Source organism: Protomyctophum bolini (assembly GCF_963924005.1).
Source record: "Protomyctophum bolini genome assembly, chromosome: 15".
Lineage (NCBI taxonomy): Eukaryota > Metazoa > Chordata > Actinopteri > Myctophiformes > Myctophidae > Protomyctophum > Protomyctophum bolini.
In genome coordinates this window covers 5,316,283-5,330,931 of record NC_137876.1, presented here as the reverse complement: position 1 = coordinate 5,330,931, position 14,649 = coordinate 5,316,283, and the positions used below count along the sequence as shown (strand labels likewise).

Genomic DNA, 14,649 nt, shown 5'->3' with positions numbered 1-14,649 from the left:
AATGGTATATATGCCGTTTCATATAACTCATAACAAAAGTGTGGAAATGTCCATCATTTCTCTACTATAATAATAATAATACTGTATGCATATTGTATTTTATATCTCCACTATAATAATACTGTAAGCATATTGTATTTTATATCTCCACTATAATAATACTGTATTCATATCGTATTTTATATCATTTTAATCGTTGATTTGAGTTACCTTTACAACGAGGTATAGCTTGTAAGGACCTGGCGTTCGTGGAATGAGCAACACAGCTAAACGCGTGGGTAAGCGACTCCAAAACATTTGCTAAACTGGCAAATGGCTGGTATATTCACCATTGCTTTGAGTTGCTTAGTGGATTGGATGATCCACTAAGCATCCAAGCTTAGTGTTTTAACCCATTCTGAACGGGAACCCATTTCGGTGTTAGCATCATGTTATGCTTTAGCTATTGAAAAATAGCAGATCTACAAGCTCATAGCGCGCCACCGAGTGGCGCGCTACGAGCTTGTAGGTCTGCTATTTTTGAAAAATCGAAGAGCGACTGACATTTTTAGAATCTGATCTCAGGTCAGAATGGGTTAATCAGACCAGTGTGTGTGTCCAGTGGAAACCTCGTATGAATCTGATCTCAGGTCAGAATGGGTTAAGCATCCAGCTGTGCATCTCAGCTGCACAGCTGGGATGAATTGTGTGCTCACATTGCAGTGCTGGAACTATACTGTAGTAGCCGATGCATATTAAACACAGAACACTATTAGCTTGGAATAGTTGTGAGAAGAACAGCGAACATGCACATGGTCCTGTCTGTAAAAGAACAGCGAACATGCACATGGTCCTGTCTGTAAAAGAAGAACAGCGAACATGCACATGGTCCTGTCTGTAAAAGAACAGCGAACATGCACATGGTCCTGTCTGTAAAAGAACAGCGAACATGCACATGGTCCTGTCTGTAAAAGAAGAACAGCGAACATGCACATGGTCCTGTCTGTAAAAGAAGAACAGCGAACATGCACATGGTCCTGTCTGTAAAAGAAGAACAGCGAACATGCACATGGTCCTGTCTGTAAAAGAACAGCGAACATGCACATGGTCCTGTCTGTAAAAGAAGAACAGCGAACATGCACATGGTCCTGTCTGTAAAAGAAGAACAGCGAACATGCACATGGTCCTGTCTGTAAAAGAAGAACAGCGAACATGCACATGGTCCTGTCTGTAAAAGAAGAACAGCGAACATGCACATGGTCCTGTCTGTAAAAGAAGAACAGCGAACATGCACATGGTCCTGTCTGTAAAAGAACAGCGAACATGCACATGGTCCTGTCTGTAAAAGAACAGCGAACATGCACATGGTCCTGTCTGTAAAAGAAGAACAGCGAACATGCACATGGTCCTGTCTGTAAAAGAAGAACAGCGAACATGCACATGGTCCTGTCTGTAAAAGAACAGCGAACATGCACATGGTCCTGTCTGTAAAAGAAGAACAGCGAACATGCACATGGTCCTGTCTGTAAAAGAAGAACAGCGAACATGCACATGGTCCTGTCTGTAAAAGAAGAACAGCGAACATGCACATGGTCCTGTCTGTAAAAGAAGAACAGCGAACATGCACATGGTCCTGTCTGTAAAAGAAGAACAGCGAACATGCACATGGTCCGGTCTGTAAAAGAAGAACAGCGAACATGCACATGGTCCTGTCTGTAAAAGAAGAACAGCGAACATGCACATGGTCCTGTCTGTAAAAGCCAAATGTATATGCTCGTCAACGCGCGGGAATTAACGACAAGAACAGCAGACCTAGAAGCTCGCAAAAGGCGCTGCGATCTTGTAAATCTCCTGTTCTCGGCCCCGCTACGCGACAAAGTATATGAAATCAGGCTCAAAGGAGACGTGAAGAGAAGATTAATGCCACAACGTGAGATGAGCGATGAATGATAGGAAGAAGAAGAAAGCTACCCCATTTCTGTGTCATTCTACGTCAATTTAACTCTGAGATGGCACTGTGTACACGCTCACAGTTAAGTTGACGTTCAGGATGTTGCAGTACCGTGAGCAGTCGGAATTTTGGCCAGAGCATGTCGTAGCAAAGGTCCACCACAAGCTCTAAAATGTACACTCGTAATTAAACGTCCCATAGAGCTTAATAACACTCATTTTCTGTCCATGCTCGAGTTCTGTTGGAACACCCGCGACAATAGCTCTCAAACTGAGTGTCTAACTGCATGTACGTAGCAACTATGTAGAGACCAGATATATCAACGTCTCTCTCACACTATCTCTCTCTCTCTCTCTCCCCCCAACCCAACACAGAGCACAGAGAGCCTGAATCCGTTAAAACAGAAGTTTGTTTTTGCCATTGTCCCGAAGCACGACTATTGTGTCTCTGTAAGAACGTGGTCTTAACCGGCTCTATGTGTAAAATGCATTGTGACAACATATTTGACACGTGACTACAATGAATGATCAATTGATAACAGGCAGGTATTTAACTAAATTAAAAAACGACTGTACGATGACAATGTTCCATCTTTAAATAACCAATTTCAACCAATAATTCTATCCGTTATCAAAGTGGGTGGGCGGGGGTCATGGAAATCATCCTGTGTGTCTTTAGTTTCAAATTGACAAGGCAAAGCACCAGTACTCGAGGAGACTGCGAAGTGCCGCACCGGCAAACAACATTGGGCCAAAATGTCCACTCAGTACAGGGTTGTGTAGCATGGAATGGCCTTCCTCTGCGTATAAGGGATTGTGCTACATTTCCCTCTTTTAAATACAATCTTGTTTGAAAACCAAAGCTGCAACCATTTACTGTATGATTATTTTAGGTGTATTTCCTTTTTATGCTGTGTTCCCTTAATGTAATGTCATGTAAATGTATTCCACTGTTTGACTGTTTATCCGGTGTATTTACGTCCTTGTGACGTCCATCAATATGCATTGTCCCGTCCAAATAAACAAATAAAGTATTCGAAGCAGCCTTGGCTTCAAATCCATACAAAGTCAATCTGGTGTTACAATGGTTTGCTGTCGGGTGGAATCCTCATATTTCCAGAACTGTTTACTTTTCAGGGTTCAAATTCAAAAGCAATAAAAGTATACTTAGAACGACAAGCTCAAAACACGTCGCTCTTCTACGTTTGAGTCAAGTAGGGCATCCAGGAAACACAAACGGTTCAAATATGGACATAAGAGGGGCTTTTCCGACAGCAACGTGTATTTCGAGGTAGTACAGCGACCATTTTAGATCCATTCCGGATGAGACCCTTTAGGGTACGACGTCCTCCTACTGTGACACGAGAGAGAAAGGCAGACTAGACCAGTTCATTTGGTCAAGGGCTGACCATGCAGCGCTGCAGAGACCCAGGCCCATGGAGGAGACCGAAGCAAAGCCCAAGTAGAAATGTGTGCACTCTCACAACCAGGATGGGAAATAAGTCACTGAGTTTAAATGTAAATATATTATGTACCGCTACAGCATTGATATCGTTGCTGTCGGGCAGAAATCTTGTACCTTCTTAATTTAACTTGTTTGTTTTTCTCATCAATTAATGCCATACCAGACTGGCACACACACACACCTAGCAAAATATAGCAATTCTACAAGTTCTCATTACGTAGCAATGCAACGTTTTCTTTTGGGTTTTGTTCATGTGATAGTAGCCTGAAAGGAACCTGTGGTATAGACACCATGCAGACGCACCTGCAGCAGATGAGCCTGATTTTTGTATTAGTGTTAAGGTGGTTGCACACTGGAACGCGTTTTTCAGGAAATCCGATGGAGAAACGCAGCTAAAACTCCGGAACAAAAACGCGTTCTGTGTGCAGGGACCTTTAGAGCCATTTTATATTTATGATTATTTGCATTTATTCTGATAATTAATGCCTGCTTGCATGAATTGTATATTTTCTTGATTATCTAATCATCATTATGAATTTGATGTACAAACTTAGGTAGAATATTGGTAGAACATAATGTCAGATTCCTGTTCAATATATATATATATATATATATATATATATATATATATATATATATATATAATACACTTGCATGTGGATGTTAGAGAGAGACTATGAGGTAAATAAATTCAGTGACGTTAAAGTTCTTCGCCATCCTGGTTTGACTTCAGTCGCACGTTTCAAATCAGCGCCAACCACATTAATAACAGCAGGAAGAAGAAGAGAGCAGGAAAGTAGAATCTTGATGTGTTTTGTGTGTTATTAGGCCATTTTCCCCCATTCGATTAATCTGTAGTTTTTTTTTCTCCCTTTTTTTCCCTCCTTATCGATGTACCTTGAAAACCTCTCCCGGAATGACGGGTGGAAGGGTGGGCTCCAAACCTTGGTTATTCATCTTCAGTTGAACACAAACACACATCAACAAAAAGGGACTCATGCAAAAACATAAATTAAATGAATAAATAACAATTCTGTTCATAATAGGGAAGACGCAATGCTCTTCTGGTATGGCCTAAACAGAAAAAAACCTACAGTACATAATATGTGACCAAATTTGACTGAGAGACTGCCATTGGATTTTTTTTTAATTTTATGTCGTGTGAAAGCAGGGAATCATAGCTTCAAATTGACATATTGGTTGTTCAGTTTGACCCACCAGTTTTGGAGATATGTCTTATAGAGTAAATGTCTTGCAGAAAACAGCGAGTTGAGAAAACAGGCTTGAAAGGTTAACTTCTGTGGTCTCTAACATTACACCTATAGCTACATGTTTAAGCATTTATTTCATATTTACATGTCGATTTCAGCTCCGACACTTATTTCAGACATGCTCTAGTATGTGAAGAGTCTGCCTGTGCTATTAACTCATTTTGGTGAAAAAGCTTTTCTCCTCTGGTGAAAAGCAATAATTTGCGCGATGGCAGTCCCTTAGTCAAATCTGGTCACATAATGTATTCAGGTTAAAACTAAAATAATACATCATTTGTAGATGTATACTACAGCCGAGGACAAGAGCAATCCTATTTGACTGCATTTATCATTGTAGGCCAAATCGGTTTTAACTTTAAATAGGGCTTTAAATAAAGCTTAAATTATACTTTGCTGTACACCAGTGTCCCTTCCTAAAAACGTAGATCTACATAAGCTCACAACGGGCCAGCTTGTAGATCAGGCTAAACATTCTCCCCATTCCTACACACACACAGGGACAGTTTAGACGTGGGTTTTGACATAATACTTTTGGATATATATGAAAATGTTCTACTTCCACCGATCTGTATCGGGCGATGGTAAAAACAGAACTAAAAGGGGATCGGAGCACCCCTAGAGTCCAATTGGAACACCGTCGAGGAACAGTGCGGGTCCCTGAACCCCAATTTGAGAACCACTGGTCTGTTTACAATCATCTGTCTGTACCATCTTTCTGCAATTTGACATGTTTTACATAATGCAGAATTATATGGACAGATATGAACCTGGGACAAACCGGGGCCTCTGAGTTGACCCCAGGAAAGCTCTCTAGGTCCAACCATTCAGCATTTATTTGGGGCCGTCCCAAATGTCGCCGAGAAGAATCCACCGCCATCCAGGTGGCTTTGAGCAAGCCACTGAAGTCTCACACACACAGCTCAAGTACAGCATGACGTACAGTAATGTGATGAAGTAATGACAGTGACAATGGCATGGAGGAGGAGTGTATGGCGTTCAACAACAGTGTCACTTTTAACCCCATTCAGGAACGTTGGCTTATTGATAAATAGCAGATCTACTCATAGCTACGAGGCATGTATAGATCTGCTATTTTTTGGGGGGGGGGAAAAGTCGTGACAATGTGGCGCAAATCTTTGAATATATATTCGGTCACAGTGAACGTTTTTAACTCAAATCAATTTGCTTCTGGGAGGTCCTCCTCTGGAACAACATATTCTCAGATGGGGGTCAAATACAGATAATTCTGGGGCTCCTTGACATGAAATAATATTAAATAACTTTAGGATTTAGAAGACTTTTTTTTTTTAATCGGCCTCAGTACCAAATGGGTTAACAGAACATACTGTGGCCTCAGGCCTAATAATAATAATAATAATAATAATACATTTGAATAATCAGAATAGGTACGAACATTTCTTTTAAATAGGGTTGGAGTGGTTAATCATGAATAACGCATGGCGTACATTGTTGAAATCTAGAGAACACATTATGGCACTGAGACTCTTTAGTGTGAGCGTGTGAGTGTGAGTGTGCACGCTCGGCGCGTGTGAGCACGAGTGCGTGTGTGAGCGTGTGTCTGTGTGCGTGCACGACGTGTAGAGTGAATTACCGTGTCCTGGATGTTGAAGGTGACTCTGGGACCGGGGGAGGCCGCGTCCACACGGATATCTGCCAAGTCATCCACGTCCCCTAGTCTGGAACTGACAACCAATCACCAATGAGTTCACACGGGTGTGATTCTTTCTATTGGCTATTGTTTTAAAAAGGTGAAGCATCATGCGTTGTGGAGAACGGTGTTTTGCTCCCCTGTATGCCCACTTTGCCCAGTGTATATTGTTGTAGGTGACAATGACATGAGAAGAAGAAGAAATGCTTTCTGGTAAATCAAGTTTACCCAGGGTAACTGGACTAAGCATCAGATACTTGTTTATACAGCCAGGCCCTGCTTATTTCATAGAACATTTCATGGTAGTGGTTCAATGCCTTGTCCAATAAGGGCACTTCAACAGTGGTAATTTTAACGTGTCGGACCGCTGATTCGAACTGGCGACCTTCCGGTATTTCAAGACCGCTCCGCAATCCGTTCGGCCACCGCTGCCACTGCCATCTGATTGATTGATTGATTGAAACGTACCTCTGTCGATCCAGTCTCTTGACAGGGGGGCGCCCTGCGGCGGTGGAGATGCTCTTGGAGCGGTTATAGCTGGGTTTGTAACCCAGACCCCACTTGTCCTTGAGTGAGGCCGCCTAAAGAAACAGCAAACAGAGCAATGAGTGGCCGGCGGACACTTTCAGAATATGTTCATCACATTAACCCATTCTGACCTGAGATCAGATTCATACGAGGTTTCCACTGGACACACTACTGGTCTGATTAACCCATTCTCTGACCCGAGATCAGATTCTAAAAAATGTCAGTCGTTCTTTCGATTTTTCAAAAATAGCAGAGCTACAAGCTCGTAGCGCGCCACTCGGTGGCGCGCTATGAGCTTGTAGATCTGCTATTTTTCAATAGCTAAAGCATAACATGATGCTAACACCAAAATGGGTTCCCGTTCAGAATGGGTTAAGACCTGATGAGGCCTGAGACCTAAACAAATAAAATATTGGAAAGTTTGATTTAAAAATAGTACCCTGTTGTGCTGTGATAAAAGGCTACTAAAAAATCCCCCCCAAAAAACGGGGTCATTATAATCGGGGACAACTAGACTATTTGACATTCAATGTTGTTTATCCACAAATGAGTGTTGCAAAATGGAGGTTGTCTTATAATCAGCGTGGTCTTATATTCGGCACAATACGGTAATAACAAAAAGAGAATAATTGTGCGTGCGCGCGTGTGTGTGTGTGTGTGCATGCGTGCATCACTCTCTCTTTAAAATGAAACTGAAAGGATAGACAGGCCTAATATTACGAATGCATTTTTGGCTATGCATGTGCAGCAATGCACAATAAATAAAAATGTTTTAAATGAATCATGTAGCTCTACAACAGAGGCACGGCCATGACAGCAATGGTACTTGTGTGTGTGTGTATATATATATATATATATATATATATATATATATATATATATATATACATACATACATACATACACACACACACACACACACACACACACACACACACACACACACACACACACACACACACACACACAGGGTTCCTCATGTAATTCCGACGCAGCATTAGTCCGACATGCATCCGCATGTTGGACTAGCGTCTGCTCCCGTGCTTGTGGTTATGGTTAGGTTAGGTTAGGGGAGGAGGTGGGTAGTCGTTTGTCTGTCGGACCAATGACTAGTCTGAACAACGTACTGCCCCCCCCCCCCCCCCCCCCCCAGACCGCGGTCTCACCCTCATGCTGGAGCGCCGGAGCTTCTTCCTGACGTCCCTCCTGATGTCGTTGACGGCCACAGACTCCAGCTGCTGGTAGCGCTGGATCTCCTGGTTTATGGTGCCCTCACTCGCACCCAGCTTCCTGAGGGGGGGGGGGGGGGGGGGAGGGGAGAGAGAGAGAGAGAGAGAGGGGGCAGTGTAAAGAAGTGATGAGGTCATCACATTTGGGCAAATGGCTATGGCCGATATTTTCTTTTTTAGATAGACTGGCCTATAACTGCTCCAGACGTGCAGGTTGGTGGTGCCTTGCATGGTTTCCGCCGCCGTCGATGTATGAATGTAAATAATGCATCTTGGATAAAAGGCGCTATATATACACAGTAAAGCCACCGTTTAACATTTCAACTGTAGGAACACGTACTGACAAATTGATTATAGGCAGTTGCTGATTTGATTTAGACTTTCAGCGCACGGCGTCCTTATGTCCCGTGTATGCATGTACAGTATGTAGGGATTCTGTATTGTGTATTGTATATTTGTATATATGTGTTGCACCTTTTAAAGTTTTTGATTCATGGGTTTTTTATTATTGTTTGGACCCAATGTTTTATACATTTGTGTCAATAAAGTAACTAACTAACTAACTACTCTTTTTTTACGAGAAACTAATACCAATAAAGCTATCATTATAGCTTTCCGCCCAGTGCAGGAAAAGCAATTGCCTGCGCAAACAAACAAGCCACCTGAACATTGAACAAAGACAATCCCGGTGAGTGAAAAAGGTCAAAGGTCATACTTGAGGTCATCGATGACCTTGGCCTGCTCGTTGAGCTCCCGGATGTCCACCAGCCTCTTGGTGAACTTCCTGCCGCGCGCGTCCACCGCCTGGGTCCCCGCGGCCAGCTGGCGCCGGGGGTCCACGCTCTCCTGGAAACACGGAAGACCACCCACAGCTGAAAACCACCTCCAAAACTATCTAGGACAGTGATTCTCAAACTTTATCTTTTTTAATTTCAAAGACTTTCCATAACTCTGAGAGCGTACACAATGGAACCCGGGCAGTGACGAAGAGTCTGTGGGGGCCGGAGGGCCAGGGCCCCCATGAGGATTTTCGGGGGAATTGCACCCAACCGCACTGAAGACAGTCAAGACACTGTCCAACACCGCCCTCCCCTGGCTAAACCAGGCACGGGCCCCGATGAGGATTATGAAAACTATTCGTCCCTGAATCCGGGGGTACATTGGGTTCCATTTGTACGCTCTCAAGAGTTACAGGCCCGTGAGGGTCCATTTGGAACCCCCTGGAGGAAGCCTTGAGGGTCCCTTGCAGGACCCCAGTTTGAGAACCACGGAGATAAAATCAACCAACACTTCCACTTTCGAGCTTAATGATCATCTCCTTTTTTTTCATGATTGTTGCACCAGACGCAATTTAAAAAACACAAAATCAGGTTTATAACGGCATCTGACCCACAAACCAGGCACAAACCTTTTCACACACTCTTTCAAATTCTTTCAAGAAGAGAACTATTTAAATGAATAACAAAACCACCACCTCCACCACCACCACAAAAACAAGTTCACATACTTGTGCAAGTCGAGACCTTCTCGAAGTGAACGATGATTCGCATTTTGCACAGTGATTATAAATGAAAGAGGAACTCAAGTTTGCTCCTGAAAGCTATATCATTTTCAGCCACCCCCCCTAACAAGAGTTAAAAATCACACACAAAAAAAAAGAGGTGCTTTTATGCTTACTTGCGTGCCGGAATGGATGCTTCGCAGCGGGACAGATTGACTATTTTCGGCGCCACAGCACTAGCAACACAACTAAGCATAAATCAGCCTTTGACACCATCGACCACCTCGCTGTGGGCAGCAATCAATTTGAAAATGAAACGGCGGTCGCTCAGCATCGTGGAGTCCACGGCCTTCCCGCTGTCAAGAGGGACAGGAGTGCACCCTGGAAAGTGATTCTGTGGTCCCCAGCTATAGCTAGCAGGATAATCAAATGGCTCTTTTTTTTTTATACCTCCACTACAAGACTTAGGCCAAACGTGCTGTGAAATGTATTCCACGGGTTCGGCATTTTGTTTTCCCATGCTCAAGTTTCAACAGAAGGTTCTCAGAAAAACTCATTTTGACAAGTACTAACCCCCGAGTTCTGGAAGAACAGGAGGACTGACAAATTATACTAGCCCATTCTGTACGGGAACCCCTTTTGGTGTTTTAAGCATTATGTTCTACTTTAGCTATTGAAAAATAGCAGATCTACAAGCTCATAGCGCGGCACCGAGTGCCGCGCTACGAGCTTGTAGGTCTGCTATTTTTGAAAATTCTTTGAATACATATTCTTTCCGAGCGAACGTTTTTAACTCAAATCCTTGCTTCTGGGAGGGTCCCTGGAACAACTTATTTTCAGATGGCGGGGGGGGGGGGGGGGGGGGGGGGTCGGCGGCCAAATACATATAAACTTGGGGGTCAGTTGACATGAAACTGTTTGAGAACCACTGACACAGAAACATGGGGTTTTCAGGAAACGATTTAGAAGGCATTTGTATTATCATCCTCGGGTCTAAATGGGCCTAGAATAGCGGAAATAGCCGTTTTTTCGGGTTCTAAGGTTACCCCCCCTTTGTAGTGGAAAAAAAGAGCCATATGAGTTATTGGGGGTCCCACTGAGCAATAGTCGGCTATTCTAAAATTGCTCAGTGGGGTGGGGGGGGTGTAGGGGAGTTGGGGGGGGGGGGGGCAACTACATACGCATGCCCAGGAGAGGGGTCTCGGAGCCCGGCCGCCGCCGCCGCCCGTGCGGCGGGCTGCCTGCGGGCTGCTGGGAGAGGCATGTCTGAGGTAGTCTTCAGAGGGGGCGCACGAGACGCTCCGCGGCCTGTCGGGGGCGGCGGGGCTCAGGCCCAGGAGGTGGTTTACCAGACGCCTCCTGAAGGTCAGCCGCGGGCTGAACTGGCCCGGCTCGGAGCACTGCAAACAGACCGGTTCCAACCGGTCCCAACCCGGTGCATTATGCAGTGGATCAAAAGCAAAAAGAATGTAAGAGATCTCTAAAAACTGAAAACAATTTGGTATAGCCGCCATATTAGTCCCTAATGTGTGTGATCTGTGAAACAGTGAGAAAGAATAATATACAGTTTCCTAAACAAAAATGTGTACAATCTTCTGTATTATTGTCCCTGCTGTTCTGCACTGAACTGTAACTAAATATTAAGACAATCAGCGCCGGGATTCCTTCAAAATAGAACCTCGGGGGTGCCGGGAAGACCCCCCCCCCCCGTTTCTGTTCCTGAAAGATAAACGGAGACATATTTTTGCTTGCTTACCTTGCTCTCGTTTCCATAATATCGCTCGTTCATCTCTCGCGTTCATATTTTTTAAACGAGAGGCAGGTGAGAAGTCAGAAATGAAAGAGCTAGTGGTCAAAACCACGGAGAGCGCCCTAGATTAACAGCGGTAGGACTAGGAAGTGACCGGGACCGCGGATGAAAGAAAAGCCAAGAGTATGGTGGCCTTGGAGACCAACTAAAAAAAAGGTCGGGTGGACTGTACCAATTACATTTATGGAGGATGCTTCTGAACATTATTTCAGGGGCAGCGGTGGCCTAAGGGTTAGAGGAGCGCCCTTGTAGTCCAAAGGTTGCCGGTTCGATTCCCCGGACGGGCAGGACAACTCTGGGTGGGGAAGTGATCTTCATCACTCACCCAACACCGCTGAAGTGCCCTTGAGCAAGGCACTGAACCGCCAACTGCTCCAGTGGAGCTGCTTAGTGGCCAACAGTATAAGACTGTGGTTGTACTGGTCAGCTCCCAGGTTTTAATGTGTGTGTGTGTGCGTGCGTGTGTGTGTCTGTCTGTGTGTTTCTATGTGCAGGGCGTTGCTGAAAATGAGCACCTGTGCTCAGCTACCTCCCTGGGTAAAAAAAAAGAAATGCAAGTCAGCTACTTTCAAATGCTCTAATCTTAAGCAGAAATAGCCTATCTACATACAGTAGGCTTAGGGGCGACTGAGAACTTCAATCCACACATTTTGTAGACTCTGGCCCTCATTTCATCAAAGTGGTGTGGACAAAATAACGGGGGGGGGGGGAGGGAGAGTTCGCAGCAGTTGCCGGCATTTATCATTCTATGGTGACTTTGACCTGAGCATGTGGCGCGCTCACATCTCATTTATCATTCTATGGTGACTTTGACCTGAGCATGTGGCGCGCTCACATCTCATTTATCATTCTATGGTGACTTTGACCTGAGCATGTGGCGCGCTCCCGTCTCATTAATCATTCTATGGTGACTTTGACCTGAGCATGTGGCGCGCTCACATCTCATTTATCATTCTATGGTGACTTTGACCTGAGCATGTGGCGCGCTCCCGTCTCATTTATCATTCTATGGTGACTTTGACCTGAGCATGTGGCGCGCTCACATCACATTTATCATTCTATGGTGACTTTGACCTGAGCATGTGGCGCGCTCACATCACATTTATCATTCTATGGTGACTTTGACCTGAGCATGTGGCGCGCTCACATCTCATTTATCATTCTATGGTGACTTTGACCTGAGCATGTGGCGCGCCCACATCTCATTTATCATTCTATGGTGACTTTGACCTGAGCATGTGGCGCGCTCACATCTCATTTATCATTCTATGGTGACTTTGACCTGAGCATGTGGCGCGCCCACGTCTCATTTATCATTCTATGGTGACTTTGACCTGAGCATGTGGCGCGCTCACATCACATTTATCATTCTATGGTGACTTTGACCTGAGCATGTGGCGCGCTCACATCTCATTAATCATTCTATGGTGACTTTGACCTGAGCATGTGGCGCGCTCACATCTCATTTATCATTCTATGGTGACTTTGACCTGAGCAAGTGGCGCGCTCACATCTCATTAATCATTCTATGGTGACTTTGACCTGAGCATGTGGCGCGCTCACATCTCATTTATCATTCTATGGTGACTTTGACCTGAGCATGTGGCGCGCTCACATCTCATTAATCATTCTATGGTGACTTTGACCTGAGCATGTGGCGCGCCCACGTCTCATTAATCATTCTATGGTGACTTTGACCTGAGCATGTGGCGCGCTCCCGTCTCATTTATCATTCTATGGTGACTTTGACCTGAGCATGTGGCGCGCTCACATCTCATTAATCATTCTATGGTGACTTTGACCTGAGCATGTGGCGCGCTCACATCTCATTTATCATTCTATGGTGACTTTGACCTGAGCATGTGGCGCGCTCACATCTCATTTATCATTCTATGGTGACTTTGACCTGAGCATGTGGCGCGCTCACATCTCATTTATCATTCTATGGTGACTTTGACCTGAGCATGTGGCGCGCTCACATCTCATTTATCATTCTATGGTGACTTTGACCCGAGCATGTGGCGCGCTCACATCTCATTTATCATTCTATGGTGACTTTGACCTGAGCATGTGGCGCGCTCACATCACATTTATCATTCTATGGTGACTTTGACCTGAGCATGTGGCGCGCTCACATCACATTTATCATTCTATGGGGACTTTGACCTGAGCATGTGGCGCGCTCACATCACATTTATCATTCTATGGGGACTTTGACCTGAGCATGTGGCGCGCTCACATCTCATTTATCATTCTATGGTGACTTTGACCTGAGCATGTGGCGCGCTCACATCTCATTTATCATTCTATGGTGACTTTGACCTGAGCATGTGGCGCGCTCACATCTCATTAATCATTCTATGGGGACTTTGACCTGAGCATGTGGCGCGCCCACGTCTCATTTATCATTCTATGGTGACTTTGACCTGAGCATGTGGCGCGCTCCCGTCTCATTAATCATTCTATGGTGACTTTGACCTGAGCATGTGGCGCGCTCACATCTCATTTATCATTCTATGGTGACTTTGACCTGAGCATGTGGCGCGCTCCCGTCTCATTTATCATTCTATGGTGACTTTGACCTGAGCATGTGGCGCGCTCACATCACATTAATCATTCTATGGTGACTTTGACCTGAGCATGTGGCGCGCTCACATCACATTTATCATTCTATGGTGACTTTGACCTGAGCATGTGGCGCGCCCACGTCTCATTTATCATTCTATGGTGACTTTGACCTGAGCATGTGGCGCGCTCACATCTCATTTATCATTCTATGGTGACTTTGACCTGAGCATGTGGCGCGCTCACATCACATTAATCATTCTATGGTGACTTTGACCTGAGCATGTGGCGCGCTCACATCACATTAATCATTCTATGGTGACTTTGACCTGAGCATGTGGCGCGCTCACGTCTTTACACCAGTTTGTTCCATCGCTAGTCTAGACATGCATCTATGGTGGACACATGTACTGTATCCACTCCAAAATGTACTGTATATCTAACACACTAATACATAATCCCCCTAAAACATAAATTCATGAAGGCATACATGGACATGCGTGGCTATTTTACTTCCAAGTGACAATGACAAGCATATAGCCCGATTCGCAATGTTATTCTCCATATGCAGACCGCTGCCATCTTAGCATATAAGTTAATGGCAAGGTACTACCTAGGTGTAACTTCCAATGGCAGTCCATTCATATAACAGAAAAGTCCTATGTGATTGTAGTAAACAACG

The 14,649-nt window shown here is 44.6% G+C and overlaps 1 protein-coding gene across 1 annotated transcript in view; it reads right to left on the bottom strand.

The window, feature by feature from the left end:
- Nucleotides 1–14,649, bottom strand: part of kiaa1109 (KIAA1109) — a 164,362-nt gene that overhangs the window by 27,559 nt on the left and 122,154 nt on the right. Inside the window, exons 68-72 of the mRNA XM_080784482.1 lie at nucleotides 8,807–8,937; nucleotides 8,029–8,152; nucleotides 6,803–6,915; nucleotides 6,278–6,368; nucleotides 4,292–4,351 (exon numbers count right to left, since the gene is read on the bottom strand). Of these exons, the coding sequence (XP_080640608.1) occupies nucleotides 4,292–4,351; nucleotides 6,278–6,368; nucleotides 6,803–6,915; nucleotides 8,029–8,152; nucleotides 8,807–8,937 (519 nt within the window). The remainder of the gene's footprint in view (nucleotides 1–4,291; nucleotides 4,352–6,277; nucleotides 6,369–6,802; nucleotides 6,916–8,028; nucleotides 8,153–8,806; nucleotides 8,938–14,649) is intronic.